Genomic DNA, 24510 nt, shown 5'->3' with positions numbered 1-24510 from the left:
AATAATAATAATAATAGAATAATGAGAATGATAGTAATTATAAACTGCAATTGGCAGCATCTACAAGTTAATCACAAGTAAATTTACATGTGTATCAACATATGCATAAAGATAGATGTATACACAGAAAAGCCAATACCTATATATATATATATATATATATATATATATATATATATATATATATATATATATATATATATATATATATATATATATATATATATATATATATATATATATATATATATATATATATATATATATATATATATATATATATATATATATATATATATATATATATATATATATATATATATATATATATATATATATATATAACAACAATGGTATTATATATTAATGAGGTCACTAATCAATATCAATTTTCTAAGGTTGTGCTTGAATGTAGCAATGTTACAGATGTATGGGACATGTTCTAATATATAGTTCCATGTAATCACTCTTTTAAACATGAAAGTTTTTTGCAACAAAGTTGTCTACATTGTGGTACATGAATTTCTTGGCAGTGTCTTGTTAAATGAGAATGAACTTGGCTATTCCAAAATATCATGCCACTGAATATTAAGGGCAAGCAATTGTTACTGCATTTATGTTGAAATAAATGTACTATGTATGTTGAACTAAAATGATGAGTTTCTCTTTGTCCTCCTCACCCTGAGATGCTGTGTGTGGATGGTGAGCTGAAGGGGAGAGTCTCTCGCTGTCCCCCTCATCCTCAGATGCTGTGTCGGTGTCTGATTCCTCTTTCAGAAATATTAATGCGTTGGGGATAATTTTCCAGAGTTTTCCCAAGGCTCTCTTTTGTTCAAACTTCGACAGAGGCCGAAGCTTCAGGTCCTTGAGTGGTTGTCTGAGGCCCTTGTTGCTATTCTGGTGTGTGAAGTATGTGTCCTTAACTCGTGCCACACAGAGCTGTCAGTAAAGGATATTCATTAATATAATGTTTGATATTTCAATCAAGGAAGCAAGAACATTACTATCACTAAACTCAATATGCACTATTCTGATTTATGATCTGTGTAATGCACTCATGTCACACAAAACAGTTAGTGAAGGACATATGGTACATTAACCCACGGGACGCGGTGGATGAATGGTTGGTGTGTGTGTGTGTGTGTGTGTGTGTGTGTGTGTGTGTGTGTGGCGTCCATGAGGACACAGGTTCATGTTCCAGCTGCTGCTACAAACAAGCTGGCAATTTGTCAGTCATCACTGAGTGGCCTAAGACTACCCACATGCTGTCCTGAAGACCAGTATGAACCCAGACTCTAGATTATCTCTAAAAGAGGATCAAAGATGAGCTTTTGGAGGCAGCCTGAGCCAAGGAAGATGGTGCCACTATAAACACTTGCCTCTGCCATAACAGGTTGGGGCTGACCACCAGGTCCCATTTATAGCATCTTCCATTTAGCGTACCCCGTTTCTGGGTTGTGATCCGTAGAGTCCCTTGATAGAGTCCCGACAACCTAAGATTTGGACGCCATTATTGGCCCTGTTTTCACCGCGCTTTTCAAACACTAGCACACGTTCTCTTTTGTATTAACTTGTTTCACAGCCATACGGGTCGTCCACTGAAACTGAGCACACTTGTGTCAGGCCTGCACACCTTCCCCTAACAGCCAGCAGGGAGCCAGCAGCCAATGAGCTCTGGAAAAATAAATAAGAGACATAATGATGGGTTGGCGACACCTGTTGATGTAGACACAAACTGTCTCTTATTTATTTTCCCAGAGCTCGTTGGCTGCTGGCTCCCTGCTGGCTGTTAGGGGAGGGTGTGCAGGTCTGACACAAGTGTGCTCAGTTTCAGTGGACGACCCGTATGGCTGTGAAACAAATACAAAACAGAGCATGTGCTAGCATTTGAAAAGCGTGGCGAAAACAGGGCCAATAATGGCGTCCAAATCTTAGGCTGTCGGGACTCTATCAAGGGACTCAACAGATCATGCCCCAGAAACGGGTTACGCTAAATGGAAGACGCTATAAGAAAGCCTATGATCACCATACGTGAAACATATATACAGTACTGTCTCCAAGTTTGCAATAAATAGATCCACGTTGCGCGTTGCAAACGATAAAATTGCAAACTTTGAACTATTATTCTTATGGGGAAAATTGAAAACCGTTGACATCTCATCTGAAATGCCAGGCCAAAAGCCGGTGATAGAGCCGGAGCCCTGGCCCACGCCCATGCAGCCTAGCGATTCCATGGAAGGGCTGGGGACACGCCGCTCCGAGCTCTTGGCACGAGTGGTGAGAGGGCTTGACCACCACCGCGCCATGCTAGCCGCAGCACACTGGGCCATTGGCCCCACACCGCATGAGCGTGTACCGCCTGCGACCTGCGCTGCGCAAACAATACAGTGGATCCCTGCCGCTGCCCCGCTGCGCTGGCTTTAGTGCGGATGGCGGAGCGGGACTGGGAGCAAACGGAGAGCGCCACGCCGGGGCTCTGAGGGTTCAAACGACGTGGGGGCAGAAGTGTGGGTAGGACCAAGGATGAGAGACATATAAAGGATAGCTTGCTAAGCGTTTGTTTTTCCCACAATGCACCGCACTCGTGACGTCACATGTAAACAGAGACATCACTGGAGACCCACACGTGTGGCTGCGGCGCCACCGGATTGAAGTTTCAGAGAACACCACACTTCATAATATGATGTATAAATCCTTGTATAAAACTAAGATTCAAATGAGACTCTTGCTGGTGAGGGTCTCCAGTGCGCGTCACCGCCGTGACGTCATGGCTGAGTTGATGACGTTTCATTGAACTATCCTTAGTTGGGTGGGACCGCAGGGGTGAGGTGAACAATGGCAGCAGGCGGCAGAATACAGTGGTGTTGTTGTGACGCCGCAGTGCGCCCTGACGTCACGACCCCCTCCGCCCCGTTAACTAGAGCGGAAACCACCACTTTCTCACGTGCGCTACCCGCAAAGTTCGGGTCATTTCGCAATTTCAGTTTTCAATAAAAATCTAATTTTTGGGGTCCCTATCACAAACTTGGTGAATCACAAACTTGAAACTCGCAATCCTGGAGACATTACTGTGTATATATATATATATATATATATATATATATATATATATATATATATATATATATATATATATATATATATATATATATATATATATATATATATATATATATATATATATATATATATATCTATCTATCTATCTATCTATCTATATATATATATATATATATATATATATATATATATATATATATATATATATATATATATATATATATATATATATATATATATATATATATATATATATATATATATATATATATATATATATATATATTCATGATGGACGACGGGTTCAATCTCACGCTACCACTGGATTTTTCGTCACCGGAGTGGCTTAAAACTACCCACATGCTGTCCTGAAGACCACCCATCAACCCGGACTCTAGAGGAAGCCGTCCAAGCGAATCAAGAACGAGTTCGGGGCAGCATGAGCCAATGCAAGATGGCGCCACTATAAACACTCGCCTGCGCCAGAACGGGCTGGGCCGACCATCAGGCCCCACCTGAAGAAGCCTTGGGCCGACCATCAGGCCCCACTGGAGGATGCCTACGGCAATAGGCAACAACGTAAAAAATATATATATATATATATATATATATATATATATATATATATATATATATATATATATATATATATATATATATATATATATATATATATATAAAGTCGTCTGTCAAACAGCACGGTTTCCAATAGTACGGTTTCGGTTTTACACGGATTGTCATAGAATTTTTTTTTAGGATTTTTAAATTTCCCGCTTGTCACACCAAGTAGCCATGGCGTGAGTGGTAACACTGTTCTACCAGACTGCCACCCATGCACATCCCCTCAGTCCGTGTGTGTGCACAACATCAGGAGCACTTTTGCCAGATTGAAACCAATGCGCTTTCCCTAAGTCCGTGTGTGTGCACAACTTCAGCTACGCTTCTCCATTACCACTTAACATGAACGTGGGACCCAAGAGACAAGCCAAAACACCTACTGAATGTACCCCAAAGCGTTCGAGAAAGCTCTTCACCTTGCAAATGAATTCAGATTTAGAAGAAGTGACGTTTTGATACGAGTTAAGTTGTGGTAGGGAGAGCTTACCACGTGAATTCGTCCCGCCTGGCTGAGCTTCTACTCGCCGGCCAAAGTTGCCAGTTATGCATTTTCTGCTATAGTGTTCCCACGCTGGGCAACAGAGCCATCCTGACAGCGCTGCCTTCCTTATTGTCAGCGAGCGAGCCATGTCATACACTCACACTCTCTCTTACTCTCTACCACAGTTTCAACTGCTCTCTAATTCATACCTGAAATTTTCAAGATACGAAACGGTAGTTGTGGAGATTGACTCCGCGCCTCCGAAAAACGACATTACGCCACCATATTATCTATATATATATATATATATATATATATATATATATATATATATATATATATATATATATATATATATATATATATATATATATATATATATATATATATATATATATATATATATATATATATATATATATATATATATATATATATATATATATATATATATATATATATATATATATATATATATATATATTATATAATATATATATATATATATATATATATATATTTATTATATATATATATATATATATATATATATATATATATATATATATATATATATATATATATATATATATATAATATACATATATATAATATACATATATATATATATATATATATATATATATGTATATTATATATATGTATATTATATATATATATATATATATATATATATATATATTATATAATATATATATATATATATATATATATATATATATATATATATACAGTATTTATGCGTATAACGCAGACCGCATATAACGTGCACCCCAAACTTTAAGACAACAATTTTGGAAAAAAAAAAGTTTTTAAAATGCTCAGAAATATATACAGGTTAAAGAACTTGAACTTGAACGACAATACAGTACCCACGCTGCCACGCTACTCAACAATAGGGGTGGCCAGGTACTGGTACCAGTACCGGTAATAACGGTACCAGCTATACGATATGGTACCGGTACCAGACTGCTCGGTACAGCAAGGCATGGGCGATCCTCCACCAATTTAGTTTTTGTATAGTAGTTATTTGATCGCCCTGTATTCTATGGTAACACTGTAAGACAGCTAAGGACTATGAAGGATCATAAACAATAATAAAGGTAAGTTTGCCGTTGTTATTGGATAAGACAAAAAACAGACCCTTAAAACACCCCAAAGAAGAAAAAAAATCCTTAAAAATTTGTACATTCGGCTTATAATGCACAGGGCTAAACTTTCAGGCATTTTTTATGTGAAAAAGGTGCGCATTATATGCCGGCAAATACGGTATATATATATATATATATATATATATATATATATATATATATATTTAGATATTTATATTAATATATATATATATATATATTTATAAAAAAAACATGAAAAATGCTTTAGTTTATGAGCGGTGACTTGGTATATGAGCATCCTGTTTCCTGTTTTTATTTTATTTTTTTATTTTTTTTCGCCGCCACCTCCCGGGTGGGAACACAGACTATATGGAGGCTGTCATGGTCAAGCGCGTGCGTCCCTTCGAGGAGGGACCACAAACCCTTGCCAGGTGACAGCTCATGAAGGGGAGGGGAGGATGCCGATAGACCGACTATTGGCTTACGTCAGCCTAGCCAACCAAGTCGGTCTTTCAACGAGGCCTGCGAGTCTCTTTGTACAAGTCGAAGACGTGAGCGTGGGTTCCCTTTGTTTGCAGCAAGACGAGTGTGTTCAAAGCAAGAAACAATGGGAATAGAGTCTCAGTTAGGGCTGCCACCTTGATCTAAAACAAATAAGGAACACAACATTCCATTCTCCAATACAGAACGAATCTATATTTTAAGGAATGGGTGGCAACCCTAAAATTTCTCTGGCCTGACAGCTGTTGGTGAAGGTAAGAGGAAGGGGGAAGAGACGTTATGACGCGTATTTTACATGCATTTCAGACCGACCCTTGACAAACACAATTTTATGAACTAGTTTTGTGGTTCACTGAGAAATGCGCTCACTACATTTTTAAAATACTGAATTTTATCTGCTTAGCCATTCAGACCACCGAATACGGAACAAGTGGCGTTTCATATATTAAGGAAAGGGTGGCAAGTTTGCAACCCAAAGGGCATCATCTAGCGATATATGGCCTTCTTGGATAACCCCCCACCCTCCCGTGCAGGGGCGGATACAGGGGGGGTTCCCAGGGGGCCCGGGCCCCCCTCAAAATCCCCCCCCCCCCCAGAAAATCTCGAGTGTGTGCGGATAGTCGGTACAAAACTGACTCGCTTATAATGTGCTGCAACTATAATACGGAATGTGTCGTCGGCTGTAGGCATATGCAGGCGCGGATACGGGGGTGGGGAGCCAGATGGCCAGGGACCCCCCCAAAAAGTATTAGGATAACTAAAATATTTGAAATACCCATGAATTGAGAATACATGTAATATATCTAAGATACCCCTACAAAGCTAGAGAGCTGGGGAGCGAAGCCGGCCGCCGCTAGATGGCTCTGGACTTTAAAAAATTCCTCCTCTATAGGTTCCTTGGGCTTTACTATGCAGAGGTGGACGGGATGCTCAAGCATGATTAAATTTTTTTTTCGTTGTCTGATGTAATTTTTCACTCTCCTGCAGGGCCACGGCACAACGGGCACGTGCCCAGGGCCCCGCGCTCTTATGGGCCCCGCACTCATCTAACAACCTATATACACGTACAGGGCCGTGGAACGCTGTACCCATGGGGGGGGGGGAGGACCCCCCCCCCCATCTGCTAAAATGTCCACTTTCTGAGAGTCAAAACGAAAACTGGTACCTTCCCGTTGCATTTCTGGAGAACTCAGGATTTTTTTTATTTATTTTCAGTATTTAAGTTATGGAATCGTATACTGAATGTAACAGAGCAAGATTTAACCCCCATGGCGTCGGAACATTTCCCACCCGTGACCCCCCCCAGCGTCGGCACTTTTCAAATTTTTTTTTTCGCCCATTATGTAAGAAATGCTGAAAAAACATATGTTTAAGTCATGAAAAGTGTCAAAAATGACATCTGAGTCATGGTGTGTGTCGTAAATTGTCGCGTCGTATATGTACGACGCCGACGCTGGGAAGGTGACTCAGCCTGTGTCGTACATGTACGACGCCGACGCTGTGAGGGTTAAAGGCCTAGGAAAAAATCTTTGTGACCTCATTCCTCACATGCAAGCAGAAAGTGAATTTTAGTGCAGGCCTCTATCATCATTCGGCACTTCGAAGAGGAAATAAGGGAAGACTTCCTTGCCTTTGTGCACGCCCAAGACCTCACCGGTAAAGGTTTAGCCTGGCTCCTTTTGCACACCGTTGAAGACCTCGGATTGGACATGGCCAAGTGCAGGAGACTTGGTTTCGATGGAGCAAGTGCCATGGTGGGAAAATTCAAAAGGTGTGCCGAAGTACTCATGAAGAAGTACACCCTGGCCAAGCCAATCCACTGCTTTAACCACCGGCTGAATCCACGAAGGTGTTTGACGTCAAGGAAGTGAAGATCGCTCTTCAAACAATAACCGAGGTGTACAACTTCGTTCATTCTTGGAATATGCGCTCTCTCCATTTCAGAGAGGTTGTCAAGCTTACCTTGGCCAAGCGCGAAAAGCTTGTTCCCCTGTGCCCCACCATGTGGATTGAGAGGCATGACGCAGTGCTGGTTTTTGTTGAATTTCTGCCTGTCATCGTTGTTTTTCTCAAGGAAGAACTTGACGCCACAGCTGGGCTCCTTCTCATCGCCATACATGTTCCCCGCTTTCTCGTTGGAATGGTTGTAGTGGAGTGTATATTGGCGCATACTCTCGAGCCGAGCCGAACTCTTCAGAGCAAAGATGGCGACCTGGTGTCAGCCTATGCCACGATTCGTGGCATCAAGACCATTTTTGCAAATTTCAGAGCAGATGCGGAGAAGCATTTCCACGAAGTGTTCATGAAAGCGGAAGAGCTTTTGGTCGAGTTGGGGTCAACGAATGAAACCATCCCTGTGCCACGACTCTGTGGACGACAGACCCAGCGATCAAATGTTCCGTGCGAGAATGCTGAGGAGTACTACCGCCGGGCGGTGTACATTCTGTTCGTGGACCACGTCTTGGCCGAGGTGAAGAGTCGGTTCGGTGACGACACGGTGCCTGTCGCACTTCAGCTCGAGTAACTCCTCAAAGGCCCTGAAACGAATGTTGCGGCTGTGCTTCAAGCGGCGTAGCTCTATGAGCTCGACATCGAATCCCTGACACTCGTGAAGGCGGAAGCGGAGCGCTGGGCATTATCTGTTCCGGTCTTCTAAACTATCAAAGAAGCCCAGGCACACGCCGGCACCAGCATGTTCCCCAATCTCGCTATTTTCTTGAAAACTCTGTTGATGCTTCCAGTCTCCAACACGGAAGCCGGGAGGTCTTTCTCAGCATTGAAAAGGCTGAAAACCTATCTGAGGAGTACCGTCGGCCAAGAGCGCCTGAACGGACTTGCCCTCCTCTGTGTCCACTATGATATCCCCATTTCAGTCGAGAGGTCGGCAAATTTGGTGAAAAAAAATGCCGACTACTCTTTGCTTAGTGAGGCACTTGTTGAATACTTGGGAATTTGTAAATATATTTCTTTAGATCAGCCAATCTTTGCAAATGTGTTACCTCAATCCCATGTAAAAGAAGCCCTATAAGAATTCCTTTTTATCTTCAGCTGTGTCTAATTTTACATATTAACTCTTTTTTGTAAAGGTTAAGTTTGTTATGTTTATATATAAATATAAGTTTAGTTGTCAAAAGCAGGTGAAACAAAGCTCAAAAGAAAGTTCTGGAAAGTTTCAAGCTGTTTTTGTCAGTACTATTTAAAGCTTGCCCCCAAACTAGTGGTATTTTTTCAGTTCCTTATTATTGCTAGACACGTGGCCCCACTGTTTGTATAAGCTAACACCCTAGAAAAAAAGAAAAGAAAAAAAATCACACTACATAGTATATATTATACAGAGCTGAATGGATCAGTTACCCTGGAGCGGTTACATTTGTTCTTCATGGTCACTTTCCTAGTGCTGTTGGTAACACTGCTCCTGGCTGTGTCTTCTTTGTTCATGCCCAGTGATACAGCAGCCTCCACCTTGAATAGCAGCCCTGCAATGTGGCTGCATACTCCTTCGAACCTGGTGAACAGACTCTCTTTAATTTAGTTGGTCAGTTGCAGTGTTTCCTTATTTTTTCACGGGGGGTTACATTCTTGACAGCCTAGGAAATGACCAAAACTATGAATACTCATTTGAACAACCATCATACATCACGGGGAGGTGGGTGAGCTAAAGGTACCTCTAGATTCTACCTCCTGCTTAATTATTCCCCCTGCAAGACATTACTTATACCACTTTTATTTTTGTCTCTTTGTTTACTTATTATAACATTGTCCATGATGTAGTACAAGAAAGAAAAAGTAAAGTAAATGCAATGCCCCCGCTGCACTCACAATGTATATGTGGTGAGGCAACAGGTAGATTCGTTCATCGTTCAGCTGCTGGATGCCAGCATCATGAGCACCTCTGTCTACTTCACCAAGAATTTTTTGTCCCATCTTGCTGTTGGACTTGTGCTTCTTGTGCCCCTTTTGGTAGTCACATTTCAGCTCTGTTTCACCCCTAGGTCTTCTAATTTATGCCCTCTGTCACTGTTCTTGCTACCACTGCTGTCATTGTTTCTGCTGTTCTGGCCTACTTGGCCAATCACTGGCCCCACTAGTAGCAACAGATGACATAATCACACCAAAATCAAACAGGAACAGGGAGAGTAATAATGCCTCAGAGTCCCTGCCCTGCGGGGGGTGGACCACAAATTCCCCCAGAGAGGACTCCCCTTTTGGCTTCCAGCCCGAGGGGTGTTCTGATAACTCCTCAAACTTCTTTTTTATCAACGTCTGCAACATTCACGGTCTTCATTCTAATTTCCCTTCTGTGGAACACCACCTCTCCTCCACTAAACATCACCTTCTTTTCCTCACCGAAACACAGGTCTACTGACAGTAACCTCTACTCTGTTCCCTCCTACTACCTCTATCCTAAATTTCAAGCCAGAGCTGGATGTTGCATTCATGTAGGCAACAACATCACTTGCTCTCATGCCCACGACCTTGACTCCAGAATTTTCCATTATCTGGCTAAGACTTCATTGTCGCTCTATTACTAAATACATCTGTGCTGTTTATCTCTCCCCTAATTTTACCAACAATGTAAAATTCTTTGACTACTTGAATTCCACTCTCCCTTCGCTGAAATCTCCATCCTGGGAGATTTCAATGTTCACCACCAGCTTTAGCTTTCATCCTCATTTATTGACCAGCCTGGTGAACAAGCCTACAACTTTGCTCTCCTGAACGATCTAGGGCAGTTGGTTCAGCACCCTACTCGTATACCTGACCGCCTTGGAGACATGCCCAACATTCTAGACCTTTTCCTAACCTCTAATCCTTCAGTTTATTCTATTAAACTGTTCTCTCCATTGGGCTCCTCCAATCACAACCTTATTTCTGTACTTTGTCCTATCGCTCATGTGCAGTCTCTGGACTCACCGATGAGGTGGTGCTTCTGGCATTTTGCTTCACCTCGGTGGGACAACCTGAGGATGTACTTTTCCAATTTCCTGTGGAATGATTACTGCTTCCAGGAGAGAGACCCGTCTGTGTGTGTTCATCAATGATCTCCTTTCCAAAATGAACTGCCCTATCCACTCATATGCCGATGACTCTTACTTTGCATTATTCAACTTCTTCCAACAGAAGGCCCTCCCAGCGGAAATTACAAGACTCCAGACTGGAGGCTGCAAAACGCTTAACATCTGACCTTGCTATTATTTCCGATTGGGGCAGAAGAAACCTGGTGTCCTTCAATGCCTCAAAACTCTATTTCTCCACACATCAACTCAACACAATCTTCCAAACACCTATCCCCTATTCTTCAACAACACTCAGCTGTCACCTTCTCCTACACTAAACATCCTCGGTCTATCCTTGACTCAAAATCTTAACTGGAAACTTCACCTTTCTTTTCTCACTAAATCAACTTCCTCGAGGTTGGGGATTCTGCATCGTCCGCCAGTTCTTTTCCCCCACAAAGTTGCTATCCATATACAAGGGCCTTGTCTGCCCTCGTATAGAGTATGCATCTCATGTGTGTGTGGGGGGTCCACATACACAGCTCTCTTGGACAGAGTAGAGCCTAAAGCTCTTTGTCTCATCAACTCCCCTCCTCTTACTGACAGTCTCCTACCTCTTAATCCCTAAAGGACGGGCTAGAGGCCAGTTTTCTGCTCGCAGAGCGTGTGCTGCATTGATAAAATTTGGCTAAATAGGTGTTTTTCATCAGTGCCCTGTGTAGCAATTTCAGACACAAACACAATAGTTCATAGTGCTTTTACATCACCAATCTTTCATTTACATGATGGAAGAAACTAGAAATTCCTCAGCTGCAGCACGGCGGAGATATGATGTTGGGAATTACAAATCTTGCCGGGAAACCGGAAGATGGGAATTCCAGCACCCCGCCTTTCTGCCATTCTCCGCCCGAGCGGGAATTCCCACCAGCCATCCTTTAGGGGTTAAATTCCACCACCATGTTGCCTCTTTTCCTATCTTCTTTCAATATTTTCATGCTGACTGCTCTTCTGAACTTGCTAACTGCATGCCTCCCCTCCTCCTGCGGTTTAGCCACACACGACTTTCTACTCAAGCTCATCCCTTTACTGTCCAAATCCCTTTTGCATGAGTTAACCAGCATTTTCAATCTTTCATCCCTCACACTGGTAAACTTGGGAACAATCTTCCTTCATCTGTATTTCCTCCTGCCTACGACTTGAACTCTTTCACAAGGAGAGTATCAGGACACCTCTCCTTCCGAAGCTGACCTCTCTTTTGGCCATTCCTCTGAGTGCTTTTTGTGGAAGCAGCGAGTAGCAGGCTCATGAGCCTCATGTAACTGCTTACTTTCTCCAGCATATCATTAATATATACTAGGAAAAGTATTGGTGCCAATACCGATCCTTGAGGCACTCCACTATCTACAATTCTCCATTCCGATTTCATGTCCATTACCACTGTTCTCATCTCTCTTTCCCTTAAGTAATTTTCCAACCAGTTTTTCATTTTCCCTTTCAATCCTCCTTTATTTTCCAGCTTCCACAGTAGTCTTGTATGTGGAACTTTGTCAAAAGCCTTCTTCAGGTCCAGATACATGCAATCCACCCATCCATCCCTCTCCTGTGTTATGTCTGTCACTCTTGAGTAAAAGCTCCTCTTTTAGTTGCTTTTCAATTATTTCATGGAAGTCTACATTAGCTTTTTCATGTTCTACTTTCCAGGTCTTTATTTCACCCAGCACTTCCTCCCTTACTCTTTTTTCTTCCTTGCCCATTATCTCTTTCAGGTCTTCATTTTCCTTTCTTATGACTCCTAGGCCTTCCTTCACCATTTTTTCATATTTTGCCAACTTCTCTTTCAACTCCTCATTTTCCTGAACTAGTTTTTTTTCCCTTTTTTCTAGACTTCGCACTCTTGCCCGTAAGTCACTGTGCATCTTCTTACCATCCATGTCTTCATCCTCCATGATCTTGACTCTTCCGATCCACGTATTCAGTTTCTTTTCCACCAGCAACACTTTTCTGCACATACGGTTCGTTATTTCCAAAACCAGAGAAATTTGGCTCGCTAGATTCATAACAATCTTCACTATCCTCATCCCCTCCCACAGCTCCCTCTCGCATTTTCAGTCTTGCTCCATTTCCTCTTCTTCATCTTTTCAGTGTCTGCCACCCCCCTTCCTCCTCAATCATCTTACACTAGCTTTTTAAGTTCTTTAAATGGGAGATGGGCCTCTCAGCTTGAGGAGGTTGAGGAGTGAGGAGCAGTGGAAGATGGCCCACCCAGAGACTCATAAAGTGGACTGGCAGAGCTGCTGTGTTTACTATGTAATTGACAATATAAAAGAACACCCTGTGCTGTGGGACCACAGTTCAAAAAACTTTTTTTCTCCAGTCTATGAAAATTGAAGAAGGACTCCAAGTGTTGTGTTCCTGGCTGTCCTTCCCCAAACTACACATGCTCAGAAGCAAATGTAAATAAACAAAGACTTATTGATAAACAGAGCTGTTCTCACTCATCCCCAGACAGCAAGGCTATGCTCACTTTGCTTGCCAGCTCCCCTCACCTCATGAACCTATGATACCCTCAAGTCACCCCCCCAAAAAAAATCTGCCAAAATTATGGGCCTGCATATGCACATCAAGATAGTTTTGCTTTTTGAAAATATCGATATGCTATTTCCCATAAATTTACCCATGACTCACTGCATGAAGGCTATTTATTGGCTCAGGAACACAACACCGGTCTTCACAGCACAGTTCTCGGTATTATTCCAGAACATCACTCGTCTCACAGCAAAGAACACCTTGGTGCTATATGAAGTATTTTGTGTCCACACACTGTCATATTGCTTTTCCATCGCAAATAGGTAGGTTACGTTAAATTAGGTTTGGTTAGTTAAAATTTATTCAGCACGCAGTGTGGGGCGGCACAAATGTGCAGCGCAGGACGGGACATGGCAGTGACGGGACTGTCCATTACGCTGGCGGGTGTTGCGAGAAATATCTCCTCACTGATATGTCGTTTTGCTGTCTACCACACATGCGCAATGGGGAAATAAACAAGAGGAAAAACATTAATTTGCCTGGTTTTGTTCTAGTTTGTCCACTTGTGATCTTTGTGAGCAGTGAGTGAAATATAGAAATGGTAAGCAAGCTGAACCTCTCTCTGCGAGCTATTTTGCTGCTGCGACGATGGGTGCAGGTACAACAGGTATTGAAGAATCAATCATATTATTAGTGATTTGATGATTTGCGACAGAAACAGTCAGCCGATTATCTCATAACACACTGAAAACTACCAGAAAAAAATAGCTTCGTCCAGCAGTGTCCCACAGTTAACGTTTTGGAAATTTACCCAGTCCTCTGACGAGGTTTGGGTAAACACTCCTGTCCTCCCGTCTTTGAAGACATAATCGTGCCCACAGCAGCTTCTTCCTTCCATTTAACTGCAGCAACAAGTCCATAACTTGGATAACTGTTGCACAAGCCGCGACAGCCTTTACTTTAGCAGACGACGCCATGTGGATACAGAGCGACTGCTTTGTTTACGGGCAACTGACCTTGGCAATGTGTGATGCACACACGGAAAAGTTGGAGTTGCCAGTTGCCCCTATCACCAACGCGGTTGGAGAAAAATGGACCAGTGCGAAACTAGCTTACGGACAACCGACAACTCGCTCCCAGTTGGGCATATGGGCAACCAAGGTTGCCCATAGCCCCAATGGTTGAAGGAAAATTGCCAGTGTGACACCGCCTTATGGCAGTGAGGCCACTGATTGGGTGGGCATCATCGACGACTTCATTGGACTCACAGTGAAGCACAAGCGTGTTTTCAGGACTGCCAGCCAATGGTGAGGCAGCCGCCTTCAACTGTGGCTTCAAAATGACCCGTTCTCATTTCCCTTTTTTTCCCTTTTACCAAGGTATGTATTTTGAGATAACAAGGGTAGGCGGTGGCTGAGTGATTAGCGTGCTGGGCTCACATTCACCACGCCATGGACAACGTCGGTTTGAATCCCCATGCTACCACCTGGGATTTTTTTCAGTCACTGCCGAGTGGCTTAAGACTTCCCACTTGCTGTCCAGAACACCACCCGTCAACCCTGACTCTAGCAGAAACCGTCCAGTGAATCAAGAGTGAGTTCCGGGGGGGCAGCATGAGCCGAGCATAACTGGCACCACTATAAAAATTGCCTGCGCCACGACAGGTTTGGGCCGACCATCTGGCCCCTGAAGAAAGCCTACTGGTGCCATAGGCAGGAATGTAAAAAAAAACAAAAAAAAAACAGCTTCTCCATGGGCCGGAACCAATAAGCGCTTTTTCAGTGTTTTCAATACACAGAGTTTCGCGATCCTTGAGTTTCGTGCTATACCTTCGGAATGAAGCAAGTATGAAACTCAGAAGGGTACTGTACTTCTGAAGCCAAAATAAAGAAAAACAACAACTATCCATCACAACTATAGTGCGCGCCAGCTAATTTGGCCCGTGAGAGGGAGGGCTGTGAAAAATGCTCATATGTCAAGTGAACGTATTTGGCTTTAATTAAAGTGCGTCATTTAAAAAAAAAACTTTTCAAAAGATATAAGCACACACTAATATTATTTTAATTCAAACTGCAATGAGCTACACAGTGTACTGTTACTTATATATTTAGGTTATTATAAAACGGTGGAGAAAACGTGACAACAGTGTTCAACAGTGTTGTCGGGTCACGACCTCTCACTTCCTCTCCTCCTCTGGCCACCCTGTTCTCGGCCCAGCCCGGCATTCCACTTCCATCCACCACAGAGGAAGCATGGCAGCTCATCCAAACCATCACTGCCTCACTTACGTAGTCAGGCAAAGGACATTGTTTTCAACGCCCACGAGTATTTACAGATAGAGAATGACTCGGGTGGAGCTAGAGAGACCGTTTCAGAATATGTTAAAATTAGGGGAGAGAGAGAGAGAGAGAGAGAGAGAGAGAGAGAGAGAGAGAGAGAGAGAGAGAGAGAGAGAGAGAGAGAGAGAGAGAGAGAGAGAGAGAGAGAGAGAGAGAGAGAGAGAGAGAGAGAGAGAGAGAGAGAGAGAGAGAGAGAGAGAGAGAGAGAGAGAGAGAGAGAGAGAGAGAGAGAGAGAGAGAGAGAGAGAGAGAGAGAGAGAGAGAGAGAGAGAGAGAGAGAGAGAGAGAGAGAGAGAGAGAGAGAGAGAGAGAGAGAGAGAGAGAGAGAGAGAGAGAGAGAGAGAGAGAGAGAGAGAGAGAGAGAGAGAGAGAGAGAGAGAGAGAGAGAGAGAGAGAGAGAGAGAGAGAGAGAGAGAGAGAGAGAGAGAGAGAGAGAGAGAGAGAGAGAGAGAGAGAGAGAGAGAGAGAGAGAGAGAGAGAATGGGTGGGAGCTAGACCCTGTTGGAGGCGGAGCGACAGATATGTGGCAACGCTTTAAGAGCTTAATGACCTAGGCTTTCCCGTGAAGCTCCTCCTTCACGGGCCAAAATAGCTGGCGCGCACTATAGCTGTGTGATTGAACCTCTAGGCCAGGGGTTCTTAACCTTTTAATGATCCCAGACCCCCATTGGATTGCTCAGTATGGTCAACTACCCCTTTGCTTGACTGCTGAAATCATCATCACCTAACTCTGACTGTGCCTACAGCTCAACTATCATTCATAATATTCAAAACAGTGAAGAGTTGCAAGACGCTTGTGACAGGGTTGCCAAATATTTTGGGTGGTTGATGTTTTCCCCCAGTTCTGTAATTTTGGCTTTTTTTTTTTTGTATGTGTGTGTGTGTGTGGCTAGAGGGCATCACAGGTTCATGAGGTGAAGGGAGGGTGGCGAGCGAAGCGAACATGTGCAGGTGGTGAAGTTTTGAAAAATAAGCAGTTTTAGGGGGATTTTGAGGCCGATATAGAAATTATTGTGGGGCTATAGCCCCCCCCCCCCCAAGAAATTATGACCCTGTTCCCATATTTAGAACCACACTTGACCCTTTCAATACAGTGACGCAGACATTGGCGTCATAGTATGGAAAGGGTTAAGGGGTTAAATTTGTTGTTCAGTAACTACTGTCTTTGAGATGTAGTAAACGCTACCCTTTCCTAAAACAGGATGGGGCACACTAATGCAAGGAGAGTTGAATTAATAATCTTTGCAGGAGCAGGAAGTACACTAACATCAGACAGAAACTCAAGTGGAGAGACTAAATTAGAGTCTATGCAGGAGCAGGATGGAATAGACTATAGTCGGTTCACCCGAGTCTGAAGTGTGCATTATCGTGCAATGGCAACCTGCAGCCACACAGAAGCCTCAGACTACCCACATGCTGTCCTGAAGACCACCCAGCAATCCGGACTCTAGAAGAAACTGTCCTAGTGAATCTAGAATGAGTTCCGGGGGGGCAGCACGAGCCAAGAATAAATGGCACCACTATAAAAATTGCCTGCACCGTGACGGGCTTGGGCCGACCACCAGGTCCCTTAAAAAAAAAAAAAAAAAAAAAAAAAAAAAAAGGGAGTAAATAAGGTCAGACAGACTCAGGTGGAGATTTCATTTGAACCTATGCAGCACCGGGATGGAATGCAATGACATCAAACAGGCACAGGTGGAGTAATCAAATTAGAAACGTTGCAGAAATAGGATAGAGTACACTAACATCAGACTAAAACATAGGTGTAGAGAAATTATATCAGAACCTGTGCTGGAGCAAGATGAAATGCACTAATATCACAGGCCAAGGTAGAGACATTGAATTAGAACCTTTGCAGATGCAGGATAGAGCACACTAACATCAGATAAGTACCCAGGTGGAGATATGAAATTAGAACTTTTTCCAGAGCAAAATGGGGTACACTAACATCAGACAGAGAACTGGAGAGATTAAATTAGAACCATTGCCAATGAAGAATGGATTAAAGTAATGCCAGGGATGGAGAAGTGGAAAACACTGGGAGAAGCTCTTATCTGTAGTCTACTGCCACCAGGCAACTGTCCCCTAAGTTCACATCCTATCTCATCCTCCCACACCAGGGTACCATTGACTTGAACTCCAATCTTCTTTTTAAAAGTGATTATTTTCATGGTTAAGGTTTTTCAATAAAACAACAACAAAAATAACCAGCAAACAAGGATGACTCCAGGTAGTGGGCAGGGCTTAGGGAACAAGTTGCCTGGCACTGTTAGAGTAATGGTTGATGATGAAGGTTATATGAAGCACCACCATGACTGCACGACATCACTTACCGTTTCAAACATGTACAATGGGAAGCCTCGATGGTGCCATTTGTCTTATCCAGACACACCCAAGCTAGGTGTGCCTCAAGTCTACCTCCTTGGTAAGGTGATACAACCATGGCCTTTAGGAAGCACACCGTGACGATTATGCTTATGCTGATGGAGGTGTACTCCACCTCCAGCACATTACCCAGCTTGAATGCATTGTACCCCATAAGTGATGCACATGCTGTGTCTTCACCCTCTGTCTGAGAGTCTTTACACAACAGGTACTGATGAAAATGACTGCTGTTTAGGTCTGGCCACTTCTTCATGTTCTTTACCCACCCCACAATCTTGTATGGGTCAGGCAAGTCTACGCTGGGGTTCATCAGCCTCAGCTTTGAAAGGTACTGACACCTTTGCTCCATGGACAAAGTCTTCACATAACCGGAGAACAAGTGATCACTCATACATGAAGGCTGGCTGAAAAAAAAAAAAAAATAATAATAATAATAATAACTGATATTATATCTGCTCAACAGATAAACTTTTCACATGTCCAAACAACAGAATTCATAAATGAAGACTTACTGAAGCAAAAAATGGGCAATATTTATATATGCATAGCTATACAATACTTTCATTATTCAGTCCATATAAAACACTTCTCACTCATGGACCAATGCTTGCCAAACAAGGAGGCAGGAGGAAGAAACATGGAGGAGGAAGCAACATAAAGTCTGCTGTCTTACAATGAGGCTGCCTACCTTAGTGATTTTAATAAATATTTTTAGTTTTTGCACTGACTATTTCTGTAGGAAGGTTCCAGTGATGGATGACTGAGAAATAACTCTTGTCAATGTCTGTACAGCATTGCTTCACTTGAACTGTGTGACAATTGTTTCTTGTTACCAGGTTAGTTTAGAGTGCAAAAAGCTTGGAGTGATCAATATGACTGAACTTGTTCAGGTATTTGAAGACCTGTATTAGATAACCCTACAGGTGTCTTCTTACGACTTGGAAATGTCGAGTCATTCTTCATATGGCCGTGCCTTCAACAATGGCATAATTTTCAAAGAAACTTCCTGTATTCTTTCAAGTGATCCAATGTGTATTTTGTAGTTACGGGTCCGCACTGTGCATTCCAGGGGAGATCTTACCAATGGGTTATACAAAGATAACATTTCTCTTGGCATCTTACACTCAAGGTTCCTTGCATAGTTATAGCTTTTTGGCAAGCAGTCTCAATAGTGCTTTGTGTGTTTCAAGTCACTGCTGATATTGACCCCAAAATCTGATATCTCCTGAATAACTTGTAGAGACTTCCCACATATGGTGCTTGTATGATTACTATTTTTGGGCCCAAAGTACGTGACTTGTCAAGCTTAAAGGTTACATAACTTTTGAGACCATTAAATAATGCTGTTGAAATCTTTGTGATAAAATTTAGCTTTAAATTTGCAGGAAACACCCCTTACATCAAGGAAGTGACACTAGTCTGCTACCTTCCTACCTACAAATACCTTCTTAGCTGTGAGTCACAAAGTGCCAGGAGAAAGATGAGGAAGTATCAGGTAACACCTCGGGTAATAACGCCAGGTTTGGTCCATGAGGTTCCATGATGTGGAGGGCTGTGGTACGGGGCCGGGATCAGTCTGGGATTGGACGCTTCACAGCCTTTTCTTCAGTTTACTTCTCAAGTTATGAGAACAACTGATGGTGCAGGTGTGAATATGTTCTCACTATGAAGTCTAGTACAACAGAACCTCATTTATCTGGCACGAATTGGGGGAAGCTAGTGCCGGATACACCGTTTAGCCATTTTGAGACTTTCTCCTATAGAATTACTTTTTTTTTTTCTTTTTTTTGGGGGGGACATGAGAGGGTAGCCTCCTCTGGTGAAGTTAATGCTCACAACATGGATTCTTTTATAGTCCCTGAATGCAATGCAGTAACAAGTGACTTTTGGAAAATAGAAGGGAGTCAAGGGGGAGGATCAAAGACCCATACATATGAAGTCTTTTGTGTCCATACAACACACTGCCGGATTGCTTTTCCGTTGCAAATGGAAGGGGGGTCGAGGGGGGGCAAAGTCCCCCCATTAGGTAGGTTACATAAAGTTAGGTTTGATTAGTTTAAATTTATTCGGCACGCAGTGTGGGGTGGTGTAAATATGCAGCGCAGGACAAGGACATGGCAGTGGCGGTCCACTACGCAGGCCAGTGTTGTGAGAAATACCTCCTTGCAGAAATAAGTAGTCGCTCTGCTGTTCAGTTAACATTGCACACTGGGGGAATACACAGCAGGAAAAACATTAATATGCCTGGTTTTGTTCTAGTTGGTCCACTTGTGATATTGGTGAGCAGTGAGTGAAATATAGAAACAGTGAGCAAGTTGAACCTCTCTGCGAGCTATTTTGAGGCTGTGGTGGCAGGCAGTGGCGGGTGCACAACAGACATTGAAAACTCAACCATTTATATATTTCCGGAAAAAAATACTATCTCCATAATAGACAGCATCATATTTTGTGCAGAAATAAGCAGTCAGCATCTCAAAATTAATACGCTACCCTCTTGTGAATAATCCCCCCCCCCCCCTTTTTTTTTTATCCAGTGCCAGTAGGCTTTGTTGGTTGGGCCTGGTGGTTGGCCCAAGCCTGTCATGGTACAAGCAAGTGTTTATGGTGGTGACATCTATTCTTGGCTGGTAGCCGATCATTCGAACCCACATCACCCAGGACGCAGCAAAACACAGGACCGGCACGCTAATCACTCAGCCACCGCCTCTCTAGTAGAATACAACTCCAATAGAATTGCTAATAAAGTAAGTACATCCTGTCCTATTGAATAACAGGCCCAATGGCCCAGTAATAACGGTGAACGGCAGGTCTTGATACAGTGGCACAACACACTGGTCTATGGTGTGGTGCGGAACATGTGCTCTTAGGCCGGGTTTCCACTACTCTGATTTTACAGTTCTGTTGACAATGATGACGTCAAAATGATGTGACAAAATTGGCGGGCGCTTGGTACAGAGGAGATGGAGTCTTCACGACGTTTTTTGACAAACAAAGTATGGACCACATGGACAACAGTGGCTTCTTGATTGTTGCCTTTATACTGGCTACTAGGTCAGAAGACAGGCCAGCAATACTCTGTCTTTTTGTGTCTTGCAGCTGGAGCCTGGGCTGCTTTTGTAACCCAGCAAACTGGAAACGTTTACACAACGTTGTTTTTAGATTGTATCTTTGTCCATTTAAAAGTTACGTCATCAGCACATAATAATTACATTGTAATTTTCTGACCAAACTGTGACGTTTACGGGACATAGGTTCTTGGTGATTCTCTGATTGGTGATTTTCTGACCAAACTCCGACGTTTACACAATGTCGTTTCCAGGTTGCTGCTTGGTCCAATAGAGAAAACAATTTCAAATATATTAGTTGAAAACGCATTATGTTGCTATTATAAACCATCGATTCAGTGGACTCATAATGTGAATAACTATAAATTATCTACCCATTCAGACATGTATGTAGACAAATTAATTAAATGCATTAACTCACTTGCACATCAAAAGTGGTGTACATGATTAATAGTATTCAGTGATATAAAATATTTTTCTCTCTCACAAATATTAATGCGAGGTAATTTGAAATAAATCTCGTGCCCTTTAACCCCTTGACTGCGGATTTCCTACAGTCAGACCTCACCAAGCTACAGGAATGGAACAGAAAGTGGCTGCTACATTTCAATGAAGAAAAACGTAAAGTCCTGCAGCACACCAATACCACATGGGAAACACTCCACTATCCACCACAGAGGCAGAGAAAGACCTGGGAGTATATTTTACCGGGCTACCACTGAAAGCCAAATCCGTGCCAATCGCAGCGGATGGGTTAAAATTTGAATGTTTCTGCGCATGGCAACAGCGGCCCCGCCAGCTGCTGCCACACTAAAAACTCAAAAGTCTAAACAGTCAGTCATCGTGGCGTGCATGGCAAGTGAAGTGTGCGGGTCACCATCTTGTCCCCGAGGAAACTCAGCACGGTGAGTATTAAGTAGAGATCTGGATCACCACCACAGAGTTATAATTATGTAAGACAGAGAGAGAGAGAGAGAGAGAGAGAAGCTATCATTAACAGATATTTTTGATTTGTTATTTAGGTAAACAACCAATTTTCATGATTATATAATTGTAATAATTAATTATATAAAATTATATACATAATTATAATAAGTGATTTGATTTTCATGGATAAATGCTAATAAAATTTAATTTTAGATTTAAAATAGCCTTAACCTTTTGTTGCAGGTTGCAGGTCTGACCCCAGATGTCGCGTACCCCTTTAATAGTGAATAATTTCTCATTAATGACACAAGAGATTTAACCCTTTCCATCTGTGATGAAGACGTCGGTGTCACAGCATGGAAAAGGTCAAGAAGAAATGGAAGAGGATTAATCCTCTTCTAAACATCTCAATCCTCCTCTAAATTCCTCTTCCATTTCCTCTTAGGAGGTTTAGAAGAGGAAATGGAAGAGGATTAAGAGGTTTAGAAGAGGACTAACGGTGACACCGTCGGACGCCGACATTGGCGTCGCCGGAGCGAAGGGGTTAACAAGAGGTACAGTAATACCTCGGTTTATAGGTGCCTTAGTTTATGAGCGTTTTGATTTACGAGCAAAAGAAAACCACTAAAACTGCCTTGGTTTATGAGCGGTTAGTTTGTAGAAGTCGAAGACTGGAACGTGGGTTTCCTTTGTTCGCTGCAAGACATAGCGCTCAGAGTGGAAAACAAAGGGAATGGGGTCTCAAGTTGGTGTCACACTGGACTTTTTTCCTCCAACTGCCTTGAAGGAAAATAATTTCATTATTTCTGGGTGTGCATCACACACGACAACAGTCAGTCTGTATCCACAACATAAACAAACCAGTCACTCTGTCTCCACATGGTGCCGTTTGTAAAAGTAAGAGCAATTGTGGCTTGTGGTGCTGTTACTCAAATTATGGACTTGTTGCTACAGTTAAATGCAAGGAAGAAGCAGTTGTGGGTACGATCATAGTTTCAAAGACGGTAGGACTGGAGTGTTTATGCAAACCAAGAACTCACTCCACGGTTTCTCCTAGCTCCAACAGTTGGAAGAAAACGACCAGTGTGACACCACCTTCAGTCCGCGCTGTACACTCGCAGAGGTTGCACCCACGCGCTCGTCTGCTAACGTTTGTGCTCTAGTGTGTGATGTTTGTGTTTTCAGCACTATATTATAACTATATTATCTATATTTATATTATTATACTACGTATATTATTTATATTATTTATCATTGCTATTTGTTTGTAGTTTTCACTTTTATTCTCTATGAAACATATTAAATGATTTTTATGTAGATATATTTTTTTTACATGGGACGCATTAATCTAAATGGGGAAATTCCTTTTGGTATACGAGTTTTTTGATTTGCGAGCAAATTTACGGGAGCAAATTAAGGGGTCTGTTTCGAGGGTTTACCTTCAAAAAATCATTTTCTGCGAAAAACTTCCGTAGAATTATAGAAAGTACGGCCATTCTAACATTGTACTATCATATATGTACGTAGGTAAATTTGGTCGGAAAAAATGTTTTATTACCCATATTTACTGCACCAGCACGTCTTGGAGCGCTGAGCTCTCATGCACGTACGCATGGTACTCTTAGCAGAACAATCACCAAAAATTGGGTTTTTCTCCAATTCTTTTGAAATTTTTGATACCACTCGCTCATTCCTAGCTGGCAACTCTGGATCGTAAGTCAGAGCCGTAGGATACTCTCTGCTTCCTCACACGTCTCAGCTATCAACCCGCATTTGTCATGCGTGGGTATACAGCATCTCCCTGCAAAAATCTCGCGGCAGCAGACGATGCATTTAGCGTTGTGTGGAACCGAGGCCATATCAGCTGACGTGCGAGGTACTTTGGTAATCATACGAAAGACAGTGAATTTGCCAAGATGGTAGCATTCTGTGGTGTTATTGGGTGTGCAAACAAGCGGACGAAATTCCCGGAAAAGTTTTTCTTCCGACTACCAGCAGTAGACAAGAGAAATGGAGGGACGAGAGAGAAAATAACAAGACAACGGCGAGGGAAGTGGCTGGCAAATCTGGCAAGAGCTGACTTAACCGAGACTGGAAAAAGGCATCTCCTCGTGTGCAGTGATATTTTTTTGAGTGGTAAGTACATATTTGTTTCCTATTTAAGGCACAACATTCGAATAAAGTCAATAATTTAACTAAGAGACACACAAAAGTGGCACACGATTCAGTAACTTACCAGCGGCGCCACCACTACCACCTGCACTAAAAAGACACAGACACAGATCTTTGTTCCTTGAAGGAATTCCTTATACTATGAACAATTATATTCTCGGTACCTATTAACGGTATCTTGTACAGGTAAACTAACCATGTCAAATCAAACTTCACCGACTCTAACCCTAACTTGACAGTGTGCTCTCTTACTGTTTATATTGTGCCATGCAGGGCTGCAAAATTTTATATTATATGGCTTATATT

General features: G+C 42.4%; 1 protein-coding gene across 12 annotated transcripts in view; it reads right to left on the bottom strand.

The window, feature by feature from the left end:
- LOC126986811 (uncharacterized) overlaps positions 1–24510 on the bottom strand; it is a 108987-nt gene that overhangs the window by 25552 nt on the left and 58925 nt on the right. For 10 of the 12 annotated variants that reach the window (XM_050843183.1, XM_050843178.1, XM_050843185.1 and 7 more), the window contains 3 exons: positions 17989–18444; positions 9148–9298; positions 681–939 (listed from right to left, as the gene is read on the bottom strand). In XM_050843183.1, coding sequence (XP_050699140.1) covers positions 681–939; positions 9148–9298; positions 17989–18444 — 866 coding nt within the window. Of the gene's footprint in view, positions 1–680; positions 940–9147; positions 9299–17988; positions 18445–19484; positions 19593–24510 lie in introns of all 12 variants that reach the window. The other 2 variants (XM_050843187.1, XM_050843189.1) reach the window with 2 other exon arrangements.

The sequence above is a fragment of the Eriocheir sinensis genome, chromosome 63, assembly GCF_024679095.1.
Source record: "Eriocheir sinensis breed Jianghai 21 chromosome 63, ASM2467909v1, whole genome shotgun sequence".
In the NCBI taxonomy this organism is placed as follows: Eukaryota; Metazoa; Arthropoda; class Malacostraca; order Decapoda; family Varunidae; genus Eriocheir; species Eriocheir sinensis.
This window is presented reverse-complemented; position numbering and strand designations above follow the sequence as displayed.